The sequence below is a fragment of the Sordaria macrospora genome, chromosome 6 (assembly GCF_033870435.1).
Source record: "Sordaria macrospora chromosome 6, complete sequence".
NCBI classification, from domain to species: Eukaryota; Fungi; Ascomycota; class Sordariomycetes; order Sordariales; family Sordariaceae; genus Sordaria; species Sordaria macrospora.
The window spans coordinates 3273313-3293728 of record NC_089376.1 but is presented as its reverse complement, the minus strand read 5'-3'; the positions used below and the strand labels follow the sequence as shown (position 1 = coordinate 3293728).

General features: G+C 50.7%; 7 protein-coding genes across 7 annotated transcripts; 3 read left to right on the top strand and 4 right to left on the bottom strand.

Moving 5' to 3' along the window:
- Positions 1 to 102: 102 nt before the first annotated feature.
- Positions 103 to 1049, top strand: SMAC4_03718 (uncharacterized protein). The gene is made up of 3 exons (XM_003351363.2): positions 103 to 557; positions 622 to 774; positions 837 to 1049. Exons 1-3 carry the CDS (start codon positions 399 to 401, stop codon positions 930 to 932), a joined length of 408 nt encoding a protein of 135 aa, XP_003351411.1. The 5' UTR covers positions 103 to 398; the 3' UTR covers positions 933 to 1049.
- A 313-nt stretch (positions 1050 to 1362) lies between these two features.
- Positions 1363 to 2844, top strand: SMAC4_03717 (uncharacterized protein; the record flags this gene model as incomplete). The annotated part of the gene is made up of 1 exon (XM_003351362.1): positions 1363 to 2844. One exon carries the CDS (start codon positions 1363 to 1365, stop codon positions 2842 to 2844), a length of 1482 nt encoding a protein of 493 aa, XP_003351410.1.
- Positions 2845 to 4033: 1189 nt separating this feature from the next.
- Positions 4034 to 5665, bottom strand: SMAC4_03716 (uncharacterized protein; the record flags this gene model as incomplete). Its single annotated transcript, XM_003351361.1, has 2 exons — positions 4034 to 4453; positions 5066 to 5665. The coding sequence occupies 2 exons, from the start codon at positions 5663 to 5665 to the stop codon at positions 4034 to 4036; spliced, it is 1020 nt and encodes a 339-aa protein (XP_003351409.1).
- A 3019-nt stretch (positions 5666 to 8684) lies between these two features.
- SMAC4_03715 (uncharacterized protein) lies at positions 8685 to 9395 on the bottom strand (the record flags this gene model as incomplete). Its single annotated transcript, XM_003351360.1, has 1 exon — positions 8685 to 9395. One exon carries the CDS (start codon positions 9393 to 9395, stop codon positions 8685 to 8687), a length of 711 nt encoding a protein of 236 aa, XP_003351408.1.
- A 3632-nt stretch (positions 9396 to 13027) lies between these two features.
- On the bottom strand, positions 13028 to 13624 carry SMAC4_03714 (uncharacterized protein; the record flags this gene model as incomplete). Its single annotated transcript, XM_003351359.2, has 1 exon — positions 13028 to 13624. One exon carries the CDS (start codon positions 13622 to 13624, stop codon positions 13028 to 13030), a length of 597 nt encoding a protein of 198 aa, XP_003351407.2.
- An 894-nt stretch (positions 13625 to 14518) lies between these two features.
- On the bottom strand, positions 14519 to 16864 carry SMAC4_03713 (uncharacterized protein). Its single transcript, XM_003351358.2, has 3 exons — positions 16512 to 16864; positions 15998 to 16413; positions 14519 to 15927 (listed from the first exon to the last, which is right to left on the bottom strand). Exons 1-3 carry the CDS (start codon positions 16785 to 16787, stop codon positions 14937 to 14939), a joined length of 1683 nt encoding a protein of 560 aa, XP_003351406.2. The 5' UTR covers positions 16788 to 16864; the 3' UTR covers positions 14519 to 14936.
- Positions 16865 to 18017: 1153 nt separating this feature from the next.
- On the top strand, positions 18018 to 20212 carry SMAC4_03712 (uncharacterized protein). Its single transcript, XM_024655445.2, has 3 exons — positions 18018 to 18747; positions 18815 to 18968; positions 19028 to 20212. The coding sequence occupies exons 1-3, from the start codon at positions 18649 to 18651 to the stop codon at positions 19963 to 19965; spliced, it is 1191 nt and encodes a 396-aa protein (XP_024511332.2). The 5' UTR covers positions 18018 to 18648; the 3' UTR covers positions 19966 to 20212.
- The last annotated feature ends 204 nt before the right edge of the window (positions 20213 to 20416 follow it).

The following is a 20416-nucleotide window of genomic DNA, read 5'->3' as shown; positions in this document are numbered from 1 at the left end:
CTGAGGTGATCGATGTGCTTGAGAGTAACTGCATCAATCGTACGTGGATGCCCTGGAATAGCCTCTCAGCTTCGGAGTTATCAAATTCCCAAACTCGATACTCGGTTGTCAATTGACCACTTGATGCTTTCCTTTCTTGAATTTTCGGCGCTGCCACTGACACAAACATTCAATGTTCGTGAGGGTCAATATCTCGGGCCCCACAAGAGCTGCAGGAAGGATGCGCGTTAGCACCGACATGGGATGGTGGCCGAGTGGAAAGGTCCAATGAGTCCACTTTGCACGTTAGACAATCATCCGGGACAAGACATTTATATAACCACCTCAACCTCCTCTCCTGTCTACATCTACGTACGCTGCTTAAGTTGCATCTAGTCTCTCCAAATTAGCAAGACACAATGGCTCCCGCAAAGGCAATTTTGACGACCAAGGCCCCCGCGCCTATCCCACAGCTGTCCCAGGCCGTTGTGTACAATGGCATGGTCTACTGCTCTGGCAGTCTCGGTATCGACCCGGCCACCGGAAAGATGATCGAGGGAACTGTTAAGGACCGGACGGTATGGCATAATCAAACTAATAGTCGAGATGACATGTACTAAGTATACCTCTTCCCCCATCCAGAGACAGGTCTTCAAGAACCTCTCGGCCGTCCTCGAAGCGGCTGGCAGCAGCCTCAAGAACGTCGTCAAGGTGAACGTGTTCCTCACCACCATGGACAACTTTGCTGCCATGAACGAGGCTTATGACGAGTTTATTACCTCTGCGCCCAAGCCGGTACGTTTTTACGCTCAAAGAGACAAGATGAAAAAAGAATTGAAGCTTACATAAATGTGCAGTGCCGTACTTGCGTTGCTGTAGCCCAGCTGCCCTTCGGCAGCGATGTTGAGATTGAGTGCACTGCTTATCTCAATGCGCCATCCGCAAAGCTCTAAAGTTGAATAGAAAGTCGAGTTAGCCAACAATGTCAAGTCGTATAAAGTTTAGCTTTCTTGTTCTTGTGCCACGTCCTGGTTAACCACAGTAGCACCGGCAACTTTACTCACCCAGTACGGCATATTTCAAGTTTCCAACCCAGAAAATTACAAAGTCTTGTTCGTCACAGATCTTCATCCCATTGATTGCATCGGAAAACGCACAGCGAGATGCGGAGATAAGACAAAAGCTCGGGCCACATTGCTACACTGACGTAATTTACGTACTCATCGTTCTAAACAAACCAACTCCAATTGGTAAAAGCGCCGTGCACACTGCAAAAAAGAGGACAACCTTTCCCATACATCCTCTTTTTTCTCTTCGACATCACCACCTAATACCTGTCGCTCAACCGAAGTTCCAGGTCAATTGCATACGTCGGGTGATGCAATGATATCCAGGATACCACTCAGCGCCCGGAGCGCTTGCCGCCATGCTTATACTGCCCCATCGAGACTGAGGTCAACAACGGGCCTCCTCTCCTTCGCCCAGCAGTCGAACCAGCCTTCGATTTCTCAACTCTCTTTCAACGCTCGCTTATTTTCGGCAACGACACGTAACTCTTTCAAACCGACCTTCCCCCGCCAGGACGAGCCCTCCCAAAACGACGTCCTCGAGCAACAAGCTCGACACGGCGTCAACCCGCCCTACACTACCCGTCCCCCACCTCTCAACCTGCCCGAACGCCAACCTGACGCCTCCACCTTCTCCCACGTCTTCGCGACCGGCAAGGCCTACCTAACCTTCTACAAGACTGGCCTCCGTCAAGTCTTTGCCAACTTCAAGCTCCTGCGCGCCGTCGGCAAAGGTGGCGAGGGCCCCATCGGCCGCTCCGAGAACCCAGTTACCGACGCCGACTGCATCGACGGCTACCTCCGCTTCCGCACGCGCGGCTCGCTGCTGCTCTACAAGCGTGTCAAGCACGACCTAAACAAGCTGCCCATTTTCGGCCTGCTGCTGCTCGTGTGCGGCGAGTTCACGCCGTTCGTCGTGCTGGCTGTGCCCACCATCGTTCCCTATACGTGTCGGATTCCGAAGCAGGTGGACAAGATCCTCAAGCGGATTGAAGAGAAGAGGGCGGCGGCTTTGGACGAATTAATCGGCGAAGTGTACGAGGAGGATGATTACCACTTCGTTGATCTCCAGGACCAGATAAACGAGAAGGATATAAAAGCCGGCGACGTCACCGAAGTCACCGCCGAGGATCTCGCGACATGGAGGGCGAAAGCGCAGGATATGACTGAGGAGGAGAAGGAACTATACGAATCCGAAATAACTCAATGCGAGCAGATGATCAAGGACCAAAGGGAGAGGAGGGGAGAGGCGGGCAAAGAAGTAGACCCGCGCCCGATCCGCGAGCAGGCGCAAGAGTGGGTGGACCTAGCCCATGCCGACCACGAGAAGCCCGGGGATGATGACCCTGTGGAAATCGACGTCTTCCCCATGACGGCCAGCGAGGCCCTCGAGCAGCTCGACCCTCTTAGCGACGACTGCGAGCAGTTCAACATGCTGGACGCTCTGGCTCGCACCTACGATGTCAAGAGCTGGTGGGGTCCCGCCGGAAGGGAACGCGGTGTGCACAAGCACATGCGTTTCCTGGCCGTAGACACGGAGCTGTTGGAGAAGGACGGCGGTGTCGAGGCGCTGGAGAACGATGAGGTGGTGTTGGCGTGCATTGATAGAGGTATCGATGTCAGAGGCCGCAAAGAGGAGGATTTGAGGTATGCCCTGGAGAAGTGGGTGATCTTAACACATGTTCTGGCTAAGGATAGGGCGGATTGTCTGAGGAGGATGGCGGTGTTGGGGACGTGTCCGGAGATTCTGTGGCCGGGTATTCCTTGGCCAGAGGAGAATGTAGAGAAGGATGAGTAAAACTTTGAGAAAGATGGGGAAAATGATACCCGAGATTTACACGTGCGTATTAGCGCACTGGTTCTAGCTCCGGAGCTGAGGGCATTGTTTTACTTAGTGTACATGTGTGATGATAATGAAAACCGCCTGTGAATGTTACCATTGCGTTGCTTGACACTCATAAGACACTACTCTCCCTGATGAACCATACCTTCTCCTATTCGTCTTTTCGTTTTCTCGACAGCCCTATACTAACCATCCTGCACCCCAGATACTCAACTAATCTACCTTCCCTTCATCCTCGACATTTTTCACCGGTGTCCTCTCCTCGCCAGCTGCTGTCCCAGCTCCTAGACATAACATTTGCCTCCGTCTTCTTCGTCTCTTCCTCCTTCCTTTTCCTTTCCCTCAGCTCCTTGAAACACCCCAAATACTTAAACCAAACAAAATCCGGATAATCAAACCGGGTCCAATCGCAATACTCTTTCAATAAGAAAACCTCAACACACTTTAAGGAAATCTAACTGCATTCTTAAGTCCCTAGATATTCCCCACTTTGCCATCCCATGGCACTTCATGACACTTGACATCAGAAAGTCTACTTTTACCCGTGAAAATTCCCCTTTTCCATGCACGAAACATTACATTTCATTTCAGTCCATGACTTCTTCTTATATTTTGACCTTTTTCCAGATTTCCCTATCGCATGACGACTCTGCAGCGCCACTGCACCAAAGGAGAAACCCTATCGCATCGAGGAATTCAAAATAGATGGAAAAAGAAAAAGACCGGGATTTTGGGTGGTAACAAGAGGGATAGATTCGGGGTTGCCTATGGATATGATTGCTGTAACGGCATGAGTTGGCGGGGCGTTCACAGCAAACATGAAAGTACCGTGCCACGCAGGCTCTGGCGGTCTTCATGTAGCGGTCGGTGTTGGCGGTTTGACGAAGGATGCCAGACGGATGACATGAGAAGACTGGATTTTACTAAGAAAACGGCCGTGCTTTTATGGCAGCTGACATTATGGGTCTTAGAGTGGTGGTGCACCTAGATTTCCTTGGAATGTGGTGAGGTCTTCTCTTCGCAATAGGCTCACCCTTTTCCGCCATCCGTACCATACCATGTCCGATCTCTCCTCCCATCCCCCCCACCCCAAAGTCTGCCAGGCCTTGCTACCGCAACCCACCAAAGAACCAAAAAACTCTCATCATTCGTCGATCTCCATTTTGGAGGTGGCTCGACAAAACCCACCTACCTTGAGGAGTATCTCCAGCGCCCCCTTTGCCTTGGCTGCCGCCTCCTCAGGGCTGGCGCATTTCGCGAAGTGCGTGAGCCGGTATGTTTCCCCACCGTCGTTGCGAGTTATCGTGTAACCTGCTTCGGTTCTCCAGCGCTCGGATTGGCGCACTTTAGCCCAGAAGGCGTCCCATCTGTCCCAGGTGGCTCTGTCGATACGGTTGAAGTTGCGGATGGAGATGGTGATTGTTTTGGGGGTGAGAGATTCGGTAGAGGGGGAGGAGGAGGGGGAGGAGGAGGTGGTGGTGGTGGATGACGATGACAATGATGTCGAAAGCAGGCTGTATTCCTTGAGAGTCGGCCATGTTGTCGTTGATGATGGATGGTGTAGCTCAGTTGGATGTATGTGGATGGCGGCTGATTTGGTTACCTAAGTATTTGGTGACCCCAGGCAGGTATGATGGCTTTGTTGTAAGGAAGGAAAAAGAAGGAAGTAAGGATGTTAATAGGTTGGTGGGAATTAAGTGGCTTCAAATACGTGACTACTGGTAGGTAGGCGCCTGGATGGGTCAAAGAGCGAGTGTATGAAGTGTATGAACGCACTTTGATGCCTATCGAGCTCATCGGTATCCCGTGTTCTGTTGGGTGGTTATGTTGGTTCTATCCTCAATCAAAGAATGACCGGTCTGTTGGTGGGTTCAACACGGGAAGTTTGGAACCAACAAGATGTTGTAATTATCTGCCTACATCTAACACCCATCTCGAGCATTAAAGACATACCCCCTCTTCCTCGCCATCGATTCACACCTCGCTCCCTCTGGATATGAATAGAACCACAACCCCCAAATGCCAGGACGATGAGATGGGTATGGGAGAGATTGTTGGGTAGTGTCCGTCTCTAGGATTGGGAATTCCAAAAACCTTTATAGAAAAGGGTGGGTGCATCTGCAGGTGGTCGTCTTCCCTCCAATACATCAAGATCCTTTGAGGTGCCGTGATATACAGAAGCAGGCCCCAATTTCTCGCCCTCCTCACCAGCAACTGACGCTGATTCTAACTCTAACTCCGTTGTTGCTTGAGCCACCGCCTCCGACGCGGTAGGTTTCTCAAACCTTTCCCAAAACTCCTTACCGGCCACAAGTAGCATGGCAATATCGATAGGCAATTCCTTCTGCCATTTAATTTCCAGAAAACTTGCTGACCTGCGTTTCTCTTCAAACCCCATTGCTTCAAGGATCTCTTTCGCAACCTTTTCTCTTCTTTCCACTTCCTCTTCGGACTTAAACTTGCGCGATGACGAAAACCGGGCAACCAGGGTAGCAGACTCGTGAAGGTCTGCTCTGCTAGACGGGATGTTTTGTAGGGGGTCCTCGTCGTAGGCTGTGACCTCTTGCCATGAGGATTTGAGGATAAGTGCTGTGAGGAAGGTCCTCCAATCTTCGTACTCTCCTCGATTGTTCTGTCCCACCCAGAGGAATAAATTGAGTCCCCTAAGCTCAAATCCAGGCTCTTCATTATTGGAGAGTCTAGCGCGTTGGGCACCTTCAGTAGGTGATGCTGGAGCTGACTGTCCATCGTCTCCCGGGTGCTGGTGCTGGGACATTTTGATGATACCCGTAGACGATTGGAACGGAGAATGACAGTTGACTTCGTTTTTAAGAGTAGAGGCGCTTGTGTGGTACAGATTGTATGTTGTTTGGGAAAGATATGGGGGAGTGTCTGACGCGCAATTCAGATAAATGTATGTGCGCGCAATCGGAATAAGGCTTTGAAGTACCAACGTTCTTATCCTCCTCTGTGTAATGACACATGACCCAGATAAGCGCCCTTCTTTATTGTATGCATCGCGTAGTGTACGAATATAGCCCTGTTGGTTCCATCCTCGAGGAACGACCGGTCTGTTGGTGAAGTCAATGCGGGAACTATCGGACCAACAAACAGCATTGTAAGTATCTTCCGCCAACAGACGTCTTCCAGATCAAAGAATCACCCGCCTTCTTGGGGATACGTCTACTGCTAGCGGCTACGATATCGCCCACTTCTAATCCTCAGAGACCTCCTTCACCTCCTCTACAGCCTCATCTCTCCCTTGGTCTTCGATAGTCTGCGGTGTCTAATCATGGCTCACCTCCCACTTAATATACTTGATCCACTCCTTCCTCGGTACATCAGCGGGGTAATCCACATCCCTCAATATTCCAGCTCTCACCAAGTCCGGAAAGGTGCTCTCCAACCGCTCGCGGTATGGATGGCCCCATTTCATCTAAATGCCACCCAGTTGATCTTGACGTTCAGGCATGCCACGTCCAGGGCTATCGACAAAACCCAGCCCTCTAAGGATCTCTTGGGCAGCCCTAGTCTTCTCTTCCGCCTCTTTCTTGGTGGAAAATCTCTGTAGGGATCTGACATGGGCTCTGGGCCATCTTTCGTAATGCACCTTACCTCGGGGAGGTTCAGGGGCGCCGGGTTGGTAGGTCGTCTTATAAACCCATGTAGGGTGGCGGAGGAGCGCTGCCCAAAACTCTGACCAATCCCCAACTTGTTTTTTCTCGAGATCACGCTCAGTGAGGCCCACGTTAATGGTCTCAGGGCTGGGTTGGTTCGACATGATGTTGAGTTGCAACTGTGAACAGTTAAATGAGATCCCTTCTGGAGAAGGGTTTAGTATAAGGGAATCTGCAGATGCCCTGGGGTTTCTGAGCGTTGTAGAGTCAAGCAGGGTGGTCAAATCATGATATATATCCATCGGTAACAAAGAACTCCTGCCCTAGATTTGAGAAATGCGGAACACATGAATTATCGAACCGCTGGTTGTCAAAATTACACACGTCATGCGCTGTTGGGTTACCCCCGTTGGGTCTTTCTTCAAATGAAAACGGATCTGTTGGTAGATTCAAGACGGGAACCAGTAATGACCAACAGGCAATGGAATCCTCTAGTCCCAATTAACTCCCGCCTCAGAGACAAAGAACGCCTCTCCGTGTTCCTCTCAAAAATATCCAGGTACTGACAGCAACTTGCATCATGCATCCTGGACAACCTAAAAACCACACCTGCATAGCACCTGCATAATTGTGCCTGCTCGCTCACCGTCTACCCGCTTTGCAACTTACCTACCATTTCTCCCATGGTCATCGATCTCCCTTCACCTCGCTCGAATGACTGTCGTGCTATGGGCCTTACCCATATCACACTCGGGTGTCATTCCTCCGCTTACCCCATGCTTCACGCTCTTCCTACTCACGCTATTCCCCACAAGTCCCTAATCTTCACAATCACTCATCCAGCTCCAAAGGGCACTCCACTGGTCTGTTGTGGTTGACTCAACAGGGGAATTGGGGAACCATGAAAGTAGCGCAAACATCTGCCTTTACCTGTAGATACTTGACCTCGGTGTGGAAGATCCAAGAACAACTCCTCGCTTCCCCGTAATAAGTTCACACCATGGTTTGTATCCAAGTCATTCTTGAAGAAATTGGAATTCCGAAATTTTACGGGCATGGCAACGTAGTTTGCCCAGTTAATGCGCAGTGTCTACAACGGATAAAATTCAGGGCATGTATTGATTCCTCCATTTTGCGTCAGTTACTGCCTCGGGCATACCACGGCTCATACTTCTAACTCTAGTGAGTCCCGAAGCCCGTTATCCTGTGCCCCAACCTCCCTGCATTCGGGACAGATCGAATCCAGAGCCACCTCATCTCCAAACTGAATCTCGTCGACTCTGCTACATGGAACCCGAATCTTTCCAAGATACACTTCGCATTCTCTGCCTTTACGTCTACTTCCCGTTGAGTCAAGACCCTTTGCGTTGATTTGAGCCGGACCCTGCGCATCCGGTGAAGGTCTAGTTCTACGCTGTTAAATTCATCTCGTGGGGACGAGTAACAATCTTAGGCGGTAAGCTCTACCCATTGGGTAGATCTTTGGATGGTGTCAAAGAAGGCTCTCCATCTTTCGTACTGGCCCCGACTGAGAGATCCAGCTCCTGCAATACTTATTTTGAGAGTTTTAGCTGGTAGGGTAAGAGTCTGCAGCCAATATTGAGGTCGGTATGGTGAGTATTGGTACATGTTTTTGATGTTGTCAACAACCTCAAGGTCAATACGAGTCCGGTGTTTCTTCTTCCAGTGTTGGAGGAGGTTGTGTTCAAGTACCTAGGGTAGTTTTTGTTGCTCGAGAAAAGTAATCGGAGTCACTGGGATTCTTCACAGAGAATTATATAAGTGGGCGTATTGAACATAAGATCTTTCCATGTTCCATTCTCATTCCTCTGTTTGTATATTGACGCATGATAAATGACACATACGAACGCCGCCTTGAAGCATGATCTCTCTGTTTTATTCAAATTTGGTTTCTTCGGTTTCGTCCTTCATCTCAACAGTACCTCTACATACTAGTTTTGATGATACTTGACAGGTGAACTGCCAGACTAACACTAACAAACATTGCAACTCTCTACTCTAACCTAACACTTGCCTCGAATTATCAAAGAACAGCTTCCGTAATCTTCGTAGTACGTAGACACACGTTCGGAAGCCGCTCCGATATTATCCGTTTTACGTATGAAACGTCTCCCTACAACCTTCGCTCCAAAGTCATCGTTTCCAGAACCTACCTTATCACTGCCCGTTACCATTGAACTGCCCACCGTTGCCATCAAACTGCCCGTTACCGTTGAACTGCTCGTTACCGTTGAACTGCCCGTTACCATGCTGCCCACCATTCTGGCCATTATCATACTGCCCGTTGCCATACTGCCCACCATTCTGCCCGTTTTCATACTGCCCGTTTTCATTGGCCGCTGCGGGTGGTTGAGGGGGACCACCCCACTGAATGTACTCGAGCCAACGAAGATCCGGAATGCCAACATCGTCAGAAGTGATCTCGAGTCCCTCTACCAAGCCCGGCATCGTCCTCCTTAACCACTTGCGGTTTGGATAACCCCACGTCAGCAGAATGTGTTTCATGTGCGGCATCGTCAGGTCCATAAACCCCATCGCCAAGAGTATTCTGCAGGCAGCCTGTGTTTTCTCTGCCGCCCTCACGTCGGATGCGAATGGCCCCGTCAAGGTCGACTGCAGCACCAAGAAGGGATCCGAATTGCCCAATGGCCCAAACGCTTCGGGGTTGTTTGGCGGTATGACCAGTTTGTAGCATGTCCAGCAGCTGAATAGTCCGATAAAACCGTTCCAGAATATTCTCCATTTTCGGACTTCCTCGGGTGAACACAGACGGGGACGACACGTGAGCTGTACGTGGATGGGTCTGCCAATGGGTTCCATGGGGGAGCTCCATGAAGCAGTGGTGCCTCCTCGAGCAAGACCGCCCATCTTTCAATCTCCTGACGTGGAAGCAGACGGGGACGGCTCGTGAAAGCTGCGACGGTAGATGTTAGTGGATGAAGCACGATGTTAAGGTTGGCTGGTTGGACACGAATTCGGTTTGTAATGGAATGTGAATGGAAAATTATTGAGTACCTTAAGCTTCTGGAGATGGCTTAAGAAGTAATTTAGATGTGATGAGTTATGGTGAGTGTAAAGTTCGTCATGAATGGGGGATTTAACATGCATACAAACCAGACACCAATCCCTTCAGGTGACTTCCTTCCCCTTTTGCTTTGGCGATATCAACCTCAACCACATGATTAACACAGGTAACTTCCGTCCTTCAAGACCATATGCAGCATCCGTCATTGCGTTGTTCCCTCACTGGGTCCTTCCATATTCTCAACAAGCACGGATGTATTGGTAGGTAAACTCAACACAGCAACTTCCACCTGTAATGACCAAGAGCCAGCGCACTCAACTTCCCATATCTCGGTAGGCAAGAGCTGCCTTTGAAATGACGCGCACCTTCCTTATTTCTCCTCCAAAACGACCAGATGCTGACAGCAGCTACATCTTACCCATTCTGGGCATTGGAACCTTCCACTTGCCTGGCTTCAACTATTTAGATATCCCTTCCTATCTGGCGCTTAGCGACTGCCGTGATGGTTTGATGTTGCTGGTTGTCGGACATCTTGACAGTGGTGATTATGGTTGGAAGAGTTTTGCTTGTTCAATAAGAGAGGGGAGACAGACTGAAGTGTCGAGTCTGAGTCTGATTAAACTGAACAGAAAAAGGCGGGACCGGTGCTTGATACTATATACCCATCATAAGCGTCGAATCGTCAAAGGAACTCAACGCAATGCTCGACTGAACTTAAAAATGGGTGAACTTAGGCACTATCCGTTTTTACACAAGCTGTCATTGTTAGCCGTTTCCTTGTTGGTTCAAAAACCCATCCTTCAGCGCATCCGTTGGTCCAGCCTGCCCAAAGACCACATCAGTGATAACCAACATATTATGTATTATGATTATGTCCCGTCCATGCGCGTAGCACACCCATTCGTCTTTCGTCAAAGAACAGATCCCTCTCCTCGTGATTCGTCTTGTGGTAGCTATCACAAACGTAGCAAAGCGCTTCCAGGACACCCAAATGACTGCAGCTCTACTTTAGCTGGCCGCGACTAAAGACATTGTGTTACGAAGGAAAATATTCCCGAGAGGAAGTCCACATCCAGAGCAGGGTTATATACCCATGAGCTTCAGGCCGCTAGATTTCAGGTCTGGAGTCTGACTTGAGTAGACAGAATGCACCATGACGCCACGACATAATCCTCGTTGGGTCTTAGACCTTTTCCAACTCTGCCCTTTTTCCCTCCTGTTCCTGCCCTATACCATAGACTGCCCCTGGCTCCAACACAACAGACTTCCGCTTGCGCTTGAGGAGGTGATCTGGGATAAGTTTCTTCGATGGCCATCTCATGAAAATGCGTTCAAAATGAGAGTCACGTTTGCCACATTGTTTTAAGTCGACAAATCCTAGACGTCTAAGCATATCCTGGGCGGTTTTGGTATCTTCCTGAGCAAGTTTAATATTCTCCTCCGCCCCAGTGGTGTTGTCTCTTGCATCAAAAGTGGGAGTGAACGTGAGTACGGGGTGAATCTTTAGGCTGTCAAAAGAGATGGTGGGAGGAGAAATTTTCGGAAGAGAGAAGTCCTTTTTGGCAGATGGTCGTTTTCGGCAGAAGTGTTTTTTTGCGGAGGAGGAGGGTCCTTTGGGAGATCTGAGATGGAATAAGGACAATGATAGTTGATTCGGCGGGGCCAGGCTTCACTTCTCATGAGTTCCACCAAAAATGCTTCCCAATTTTTGAGCTCGCCGTCTTGAATACCCTGGTCCAACCCATCATTGGTGAGGTGTAAACGGATGAACCCTGGGAAACCAAATTCCTCATTGGTTAGGTGACTTTCGCTTCCCGGCCTGCCTGTCATCATCGATTGATTGTTATGGTCGTCGTAGATTATGCTGTAGGCTTTGAAAAGTATCTGGTCTGAACAAGTGCGAGAGATTGTGAAGTGTCGAATTTGAGTCCGAGTGGTTCAAGGAAGGCGTGGTTCATGGGATATGCTCAAGCTAAGCGTGAAATCAATTCAAAAGCTCAATCAACTTTCTTGAACGTACTCCGTATCCAACACTTGAGCTCTTAGCCGCAATCGATTCATGCAAAGGCAGTGTGTTGTTGGCCGTTACCCCGTTGGCTCCATATTTCAACAACACCGTCGTTGGTGGAGTCAGTCAGCATGAGTTTTCGAATAAAGAGCACATCAGTAAAAACAACAGAACAATGCGCTTGTCTCCATCCGGTGTGACACTCGCCTCTTCTATCAAAGACATTATAGCTTTCATCATGCTCGTGACGAACCTAGCGGCTATGATATCAACACTTGTTGGGCGTATCAGGCCCTGGCGTTTGGATTAATAGCCATCAAGATGCCAACATGATACCTGATTACTAGCATGACGACCTCTCGGCGCATACGGTCCATATGATAACACGCGGAAAAATTCACCATTGTAGTCATACTGAAATGACATTCCCGTTGGCCAAATCAGTACGAAAAGTCGAAATCAAAATCCAAACAACGTCACGATCAAAAGCACACTGGAAAGCCTGATCGTCTCCATGTGACACTCACCCATCTGTTACATCAAAGAATCCCTGAGCCCCCCCGTCCTCTATACGCTTGGGACGGTTATGATACCAAGTTTTACTGGCCGTGTTGTGTGATTTGGTGTCTGCAGTTGGACCACTCGCTGATGACAGCATAAAAAAAGACTATCGGTCTCATTCTTATTCGGTGTCTGCGGATGAACTATCTTTCGATGACCAGATCATTAGCAAGTATGGAATGCGGAGAAATGGCGACGAGGAAGTGAAAACAAGACGGTACAAGTTGGAGACTTGCAAGGAGGAGGTGATGAAAAGACGAAGACACAAAAGAAACGAGAACATTGTGAGACAAGGAAAAAGACGGCAGGTGCTATGTGCCTACCGCAGAATCTGGGGATTCAGGTAGGCAGGCGAGGGAGGCACGACGCAGGGTAAAAGATGACCAATCTCCACCGATAACCACATACATGATCCTATCCATCAAAGAGACTTCCACATTGGTGTCTCGAATATACCAAACACCAAAATTATGCTTCTAACCGCCGTTCCCGTCCAAATTATGGTATTTAGCTAGTATGCTATGCGCCGTTCCGGGGTTATCTATTTGTTGGTTCCTCTCTTCCTTACATCGAACAAGTGGAAGTATGCCGTTGGTAGACTCGACCGACACGGGAAGTTACCTTGCAATGACCAACCAACCAACAGTGCAGTTATTCTGATATATCTATCCAACACCCGCCTCGAAAACAAAGAAACGCCTCCCTTGGGCTTAACCGTCTACTTTCTCTCGCACGTTTACTAGCCTCTTGAGGCTTGACCATCAGCCCCTTCAGTGTCCAATGGCTTCTCCCTTCGCCCAGCTCCCAGAATCAATTGAAACCCTACAAGCAATTCTTCTCGACTATCATAGTAACCACCAGTCCACCAAAACCCGCCATCATATCCCTTCCCTTCCCCCTAAGCCCTTAAAGCACAGAAGCAACCCACCCCTCTCCCCTCTCCCTCCTCACCCCAACCGGTCCATAAGCCTTAACAAACTCAATCCACTCCTTATCCGGTACACCACCGGTTCCCCGGTTCCCATTTCCCATTCCATGATTTCCACCATACCTCTTCTCAAACCTCTCCAGCCCCCGCATCCCCATCTGCTTCTTCACGAACTCCCTATCCGGAAACCCAACCCACTTCATTTGCACCCTCGGGCTCCAGACGCTCGGGATTTCGACAAAATTCAACGACAAAAGAATCTCGCGAGCGAGTTTGGTTTTCTCGCGCGCTTCGGGCCAGGTGGTGTAGTATTGGTTGTTGTTGTTGTTGTTGGAGGTGGGGACTAGCGAGAGGTCGGGGCGTAGCTCCAGGATGTTGGTAGAGTACTGGTAGCCTGTTGCTGCGCTCCAACGTTCGTCGGTGGTGAGTGCATGGAAGAAGTTGGCCCATTTTTTGGTGTCGGCGTTGGCTTGGTCTTGGTCTTGGTCGTTGGAACGGGCTTGGAGAGGATCGGTTAGGTAGATGTCGATTGGTTTCGGCTTGTAGGTTTGGGGGGTTGTCTGGTTGGTGCACATCTTGACAATGGTGGTGATGGTGGTGTATGGAAGGTGTATGGAAGGATGGAAGAGTTGTGTTGTTTTTGGTTGAGTGGGAGATTTGAAGGGAGGAGGGAGGCGGTGAATGCTGCTTAGAACATTTGGAAGAGGGGGGGAGATTGATGATGAATATATACGCAAACTGCGCGTCATACGGACCCGAAGATTTTTGTCACCTTTTTGCGCATACCGGTCCTGGGACTCGTGTCCTACATTGAAGAACGAATATATTCATTCCATCTTCTTTGCAACCCATCCATGGTAGTTAAAGTATTGCCACATCATTGGCTATAGTGCGATCTGGAGTTGGGAGTTGCGACCTTCGACGAATGTCAACATGAGCACTGACGATGACACCCCTCGACAGTCTTTGATCCTTGCACGAGCAAAAGGAAACTCGATAAATAAATAAAATAAAAAAGCAGAACAGACCTAGTGAACCGGTGAAGTCTATTTTCCGCAATTGGTACCCTGGATCGGGCGTTGACACCTCTTCATCGTCGAGTGTCCTGAAGTAAACACACCACAACGACATGTTAGACAGGGGTGAATGTTGATGAAAAGATAAGCGGCATGGCGATAAGCAGGGCGTCCGGAGCAAAGTCCGGAGGCACCAGGGCAGCACCATCTAGACATTTCATCCCGACCAACACATATATCTTCAATTTGATCCTGCCTCACATCTGCGAATCTTCCCAAGTTAAATGACGATAGCATACCAGGTAGATCTATCCATCCGGTATAGTGTCCTCCCACAACGTGACATCAAAAGGGATCGTCGCAAAAAACCCGACATGCATACCACTACGGGCACAGACACTTCCACGCAACGCAACACCACACACAACAAGGGCCATCTTCTTCAGTTTGCCGCAAAATATTTGCGTCCATTATTATCCAGGGTATAAAACTTTTACCCCCGACCGCGTTGAAGCAGTCGTCTAAAACAACTAGTTATCCCCATTGAACTCCGCAGTCCTGAAAAATGATCATGTTGAGGACCAAATACCAAATTGCAACGCCCCTTGAAAATGCATGCAATATGGTGAATTTTTCCGACTCCAGTAATTTTTTTTCCGTAACCTAATCCGTTGTTGAGATCGCAAATCCAGTGACCTGTTTACCACCCTGTTTTTAGTTTTCCCAAGCCTTCATCCCGGGTCTCATGCAAAGTTGAAAAACATATCCGTGACCCATTGGCATCGCTGTTGAAAAATGCCCCAATCGCTTGTATACCGTATATCATCATTACCACACAAAACATTCAGATCTCTCTACGTGAATGACACATTTAGAGACCGGCATCGTACCTCCAGCCCTCAACGGGGAGGGGGAAGGTGTTGCTCCAGGCAGCAATCTCCTGCTTGAGCTCGTTGATGCGGGGAATATCGCCAGCGGCGATCTTAGCCTTGAAGTCCTTCTGCTTGTTAGCCTCCTTGGGGAGGGAAGCCTGAATCTCCTTGCAGAGCTTGACGGCCTCATCGACGTAGGTGGCGACCTTCTCGAAGTCGGCCTCGCCGAAGCCACGGGAGGTCATAGCGGGGGTACCAATACGGAGACCGCCGGGGGTGAGGGCACTCTTGTCGCCGGGAACGGCGTTCTTGTTGCAGGTAATGTTGATCTGCTCAAGGAGGAACTCAACACGGGCACCATCAACGCTGAGAGGGCGGAGGTCGACGAGGACCATGTGAGAGTCAGTGCCGTCAGAGACGAGCTTGTAGCCGAGCTCCTTGAGCTTCTTCTCGAGAGCCTTAGCGTTGGCAACGACCTTCTGCTGGTACTCCTTGAACTCGGGAGAGGCAGCCTGCTTAAGGGCAACAGCAAGGGCGGTGATGGTGTGGTTGTGGGGGCCACCCTGGTGACCAGGGAAGACGGAGAAGTTGATCTTGTCCTCAAGGTCATAGAGGGTCTCCTTGCCGGTCTTGGCGTCAACGGAACGGACACCACGACGGAAGAAGATCATGGCGCCACGGGGGCCACGGAGGGACTTGTGAGTGGTGGTGGTGACGACATCGGCGTAGAGGAAGGGCGAGGGGATAGCCTCGGAGGCAACGAGGCCGGAAATGTGAGCAATATCGACGACAAGGTAGGCGCCAACGGAGTCGGCAATCTTGCGCATGCGCTCGTAGTCAATCAGACGGCAGTAGGCAGAGGTACCGGCGACAAGGATCTTGGGGCGGAAGAGCTGGGCGTTCTTCTCGAGGGTATCGTAGTCAATGATGCCGGTGTCAATGTCGACGCGGTAGGGCATGGTCTCGAAGTAGGTAGAGACAGCAGAGATCCTGGAGGCGGGCGGGCGGGTTAGCTTGACCGATCCCTTGTTTGACTGGTGTGACTTGGTGTGACACTTACTTGCGCTGGGGAGTCTGGTAACCGTGGGAAAGATGGCCACCGTGGGGGAGATCAAGACCCATGAGACGGCCGTGAGGGGGCATGATGGCCTGGTAGACCTGGAGGTTGGCAGGGCTGCCGGACAAGCACTGAACGTTGACACCCCACTTCTTGGGGTCGAGATGGAAGGCCTCGAGGGCACGGTTCTGGCAGAGCACCTCGATCTCGTCGATGTGCTGGTTACCACCATAGTAGCGGGCGCCGGGGAGACCCTCAGAGTACTTGTTGGACATGGGGGAGCCGAGGGCATCGAAGACGGCACGCGAGGTGACGTTCTCGGAGGCGATGAGGATGATGGACTCGCGCTGACGCTGAATCTCCTTCTTCATGATCTCGGCGACCTGGGGGTCGGACTCGACCAAGCTCTGCTCGAGCATCTGTATAGCGCAAGGTTATGAGTCAACATGTTTGTCCAGCCATTGAAAAGTCCTGGGGTAATCCACATCGGAATTGGAGAAGAAGGGTTACCACGTACGGTCTTGTGAGTCTCGGAGAGGGCATAGGAAGACATGATGACTGATTTGGGGGGTTGGCTTCTTTGGAGAGTGAGAGGCCGAATGTGAGAATTGAGGAGGAGGATGATGATGATGATGATGGAGAGAAGAAAAGACGGGAGGGAACGAGAGGAAGAGAGGGGGACCGATGACTGAGATGATATAGAAGGAGGGGCACTGTGATCCAGGGTTGCTGGACGAGTCAACCTCACAATTGAGTGGCTACTCCCGCGGGTCCAGTCCAGTCGCGGGTCCATTCATCAGTCACAGGCGGCGGGGAGGAGGGATGGAAAAGAAAAATTGGAACCCCGCCAAGGTGCAGGTCCTCCAATTCGCAATCGCTCTCAGCTGCAAATCTGCTACCCAAAATCGCCAAAACGTGCCAATCCGCCGCAACAATGCAAGGACGGGGCCCGATCTCCGGACCTCGAAACAGAGTCTGGACCCCGCAATCGACATGGCTTTCTCCACCACATTGGTCACTGGCGTGAAGCTTCGCCTGAGCTTTGCGGCCCGTAATCCTGGTTATTGCAATACCGGGGTTCGCTACCGGGCCATTGCGGGTGTCGACGATGACTCTTTCCTCCTCCGGTCCGTCTTGAATTGGTCTCGAGTTTCAAGTCTTGGCCTCAACATCTCCGGTCTCTTCCCTCTCGTCGGCTCAAGCCTCAGCCTGTGCGCTACTAGCCCAGACTTTCTGGTTGACTATTCCATTTTCGCACTTAATTATTTGTGAAGACTCACAACCTCAATGACAGGGCACCTCTAGTATCGATTAGAGATAAGATTATAAGGCGAACTACAGGTTTATCTTATCGGCTTGGAGGACGACACCTCATGGGGGCATGACACCTCACCTGACCCTACACCTGACACTTCAGCTCTCAACCACTCACGACTTCCCGTCTACACGGTCCAGTCGTGCATCTTCGCGTCAGGTTCGCGTACTGGCTTGAAGGTGCCGTGGGTGCTCCTTTGAACCAATGTTCCTACTGGATGCCACGAATCGCGATGGAACAGGACCCCCCAAGAACCCAACGGAGTTACATTGTACCTTGCCTTATCGTCTTACGATAACTCAAATCAGTGGCTCGCTGCACTACCAGGAGCTAAGCTCGTGAAGTATCACCTCTCAGTGCTCTTCAGCTCAAAGCCGTCAAGCATAGTTGAATTGTTTTGATGTCGATGATGAGTCTCAGACAGCCATTGTCTTGTGCTTCCGTCCGCATCCGTATTCAATGGGCCTTCCATGCCTTGTCTCCCCCGTCCCTTCATGCGTCCCGTTTCAGTCGTGTCGACCACTTCATAGCGAAAAGGTACGGTGAACCTCTCTGGTTCAATGGCAGGCCGTTATGTAATCCATGTCTTGGTTAGCCGTCTTCGTCTCACTGGCTCCACCTCCGGTTTGTCTGGGTTAAAGTGGGGACACTTTTGCAAACAATCCAATCATCCCATGGCTGGCCGGGAAGCGATGAGCGCCTTGTTTGCACGAGTTTGCGCTGATAGGGTCAGCGATCGCGACCCCAAGAAGCCCCTGCCTGCAGCGAGCCAGCGACCGGCCCTGGTCTTGGGTCACACGTCATTGGGTCACCAGGCACAGCAAGGTACGCGCAACCACTTCTGCCACTGGACCATTTGGACCATCAAAGTGCCATCGCTTCACGATTCCCTCCAGTAGGCAGCCAGCGGCCAAGCTCCTTCCCCATGGGTCACACGAAACAGCAAGGGCCGCTGCTGGGAAATGGAAACAGGATGTGCAAGATTCTTAACATGAGCTGTATGTAAGTGCCTGCGTAGTTTGTTAGCCATCTAGCGGCTTATCGTCTCCCTCGCCATCGTCCACATCACACCCGCACCCGCCAGCAGCTGCGCCTCTCCACTTCTGCCACTTTAACAGGCCCGGGTCGACCTCCAACTCACCTGCAACAACCCGCACCACCCATAAGTAACCTCCGACCGACATCTCTCTTCCCGTCTTCTTTCTCTTTCCCCATTCATCCACTGTTATTCTCCACCAACAACCCTTGCTTCTTGTCCCATCATCAACAACCATCTTATCATCCAAATTCGTCGCCAGTCTTTCGTTCCACACTCGTTTCTGTTACTACAGTGCTCACGATGAAGGGCGCTTTGTTGACGGCAGCTATGCTGCTCGGCTCGGCTCAGGCCGGAGTCCATACGATGAAGCTCAAGAAGGTCCCACTTGCGGAGCAGCTTGTAAGTGCTCGTCCATGTCCCTTGATGGCTATGTTGAACACTTGTTGATAATGATGTCCGTTACCAGGAGTCTGTTCCCATCGATATGCAGGTGCAGCACCTCGGACAGAAGTACACTGGTCTCAGGCCCGAGTCCCATACCCAGGCCATGTTCAAGGCCACCGATGCCCAGGTTACCGGCAACCACCCGGTTCCCATCTCCAACTTTATGAACGCTCAGTGTAAGCAGTTCGATGCCTCGATATTCGTTGGCATGGGCACAGTAGCTAACGTCTGATAGACTTCTCCGAAATCACCCTCGGAACGCCACCCCAGACCTTCAAGGTAGTTCTGGATACCGGCAGCTCCAACCTCTGGGTTCCCTCGTCCCAGTGCGGCTCCATCGCCTGCTACCTCCACAACAAGTACGAGTCTTCCGAGTCGTCGACGTACAAGAAGAATGGAACGAGCTTTGAGATTCAGTATGGCTCTGGTAGCCTCAGCGGCTTCGTCTCTCAGGACAGAATGACCATTGGTGACATTACCATCAATGACCAGCTCTTTGCCGAGGCCACCAGCGAGCCTGGCCTGGCTTTCGCCTTTGGTCGCTTTGATGGCATTCTCGGTCTCGGCTACTCGAGAATTGCCGTGAATGGCATCACTCCTCCATTCTACAAGATGGTTGAGCAGAAGCTCGTTGATGAGCCTGTCTTCTCTTTCTACCTCGCCGACCAGGATGGCGAGTCCGAGGTTGTGTTTGGCGGTGTCAACAAGGACAGGTACACTGGCAAGATCACCACCATTCCCCTCCGCCGCAAGGCCTACTGGGAGGTGGACTTCGATGCCATTGGCTACGGCGAGGACATTGCGGACCTTGAGGGTCATGGCGTTATCCTCGACACTGGTACCTCTCTTATCGCTCTCCCCAGCCAGCTCGCTGAGATGCTGAATGCCCAGATCGGTGCCAAGAAGAGCTGGAACGGTCAGTTCACCATCGATTGCGCCAAGAAGACGGGCCTCAAGGAGGTAACGTTCACTCTTGCTGGCTACAACTTCACCCTCGGCCCCGAGGACTACATCCTGGAGGCCTCCGGTAGCTGCCTGTCGACCTTCATGGGAATGGATATGCCCGCCCCAGTTGGTCCCTTGGCTATCCTTGGTGATGCTTTCCTCCGCAAGTACTACACAGTCTACGACCTCGGCGCCGATACTGTCGGCATCGCCACCGCCAAGCGCTAAATTAGCCTTGGGGAGGAAGAGGGAAGAAGTTTGGGTAACCTGAAGTCGGGGAGCAGGAGTTAACGAGATTGTCACGTTGTTCAAGTAGTTCTCTTAATGACTGTATGATGATGGGAGGGCGCTGCGGTATTGGGTTTGTTTCTTTTATGCAGTATAATAGCAGTATTGGTATCTGGGACCAAATGGCTCATTGAAGCCGGATTGGACCAACAAGACATATTGGAATTGAAATATCATAAGACTTGAGTAATATCTTTATTGTTGAGTGTCTCTGATCATTAATGTTGCCAAGACCAGATTGAGGGTGTTGCAGCTTCCAGGACTGTGGTCCGGCTCGCTGCCATGGAAGCTTATCCGTCGAATAGTACACAACCTGACGTGTGTAAGGTCTCCAACAACAATCATGAGAAATGATTGTTTATGCCGCCTTCCTTTTCACAGATCACAATGT

Bases quoted from the DNA above. Each gene is read 5' to 3' on its own strand.
- SMAC4_03718 (XM_003351363.2), top strand. From the start codon at position 399: ATGGCTCCCGCAAAGGCAATTTTGACGACCAAGGCCCCCGCGCCTATC. The intron at 558-621 runs GTATGGCATAAT...TCCCCCATCCAG, and splicing joins GAACTGTTAAGGACCGGACG to AGACAGGTCTTCAAGAACCT. The intron at 775-836 runs GTACGTTTTTAC...ATAAATGTGCAG, and splicing joins TTACCTCTGCGCCCAAGCCG to TGCCGTACTTGCGTTGCTGT.
- SMAC4_03712 (XM_024655445.2), top strand. From the start codon at position 18,649: ATGAAGGGCGCTTTGTTGACGGCAGCTATGCTGCTCGGCTCGGCTCAG. The intron at 18,748-18,814 runs GTAAGTGCTCGT...GTCCGTTACCAG, and splicing joins TCCCACTTGCGGAGCAGCTT to GAGTCTGTTCCCATCGATAT. The intron at 18,969-19,027 runs GTAAGCAGTTCG...AACGTCTGATAG, and splicing joins CAACTTTATGAACGCTCAGT to ACTTCTCCGAAATCACCCTC.
- SMAC4_03713 (XM_003351358.2), bottom strand. From the start codon at position 16,787: ATGGACCCGCGACTGGACTGGACCCGCGGGAGTAGCCACTCAATTGTG. The intron at 16,414-16,511 runs GTACGTGGTAAC...TGCGCTATACAG, and splicing joins TCTCCGAGACTCACAAGACC to ATGCTCGAGCAGAGCTTGGT. The intron at 15,928-15,997 runs GTAAGTGTCACA...GCCCGCCTCCAG, and splicing joins TACCAGACTCCCCAGCGCAA to GATCTCTGCTGTCTCTACCT.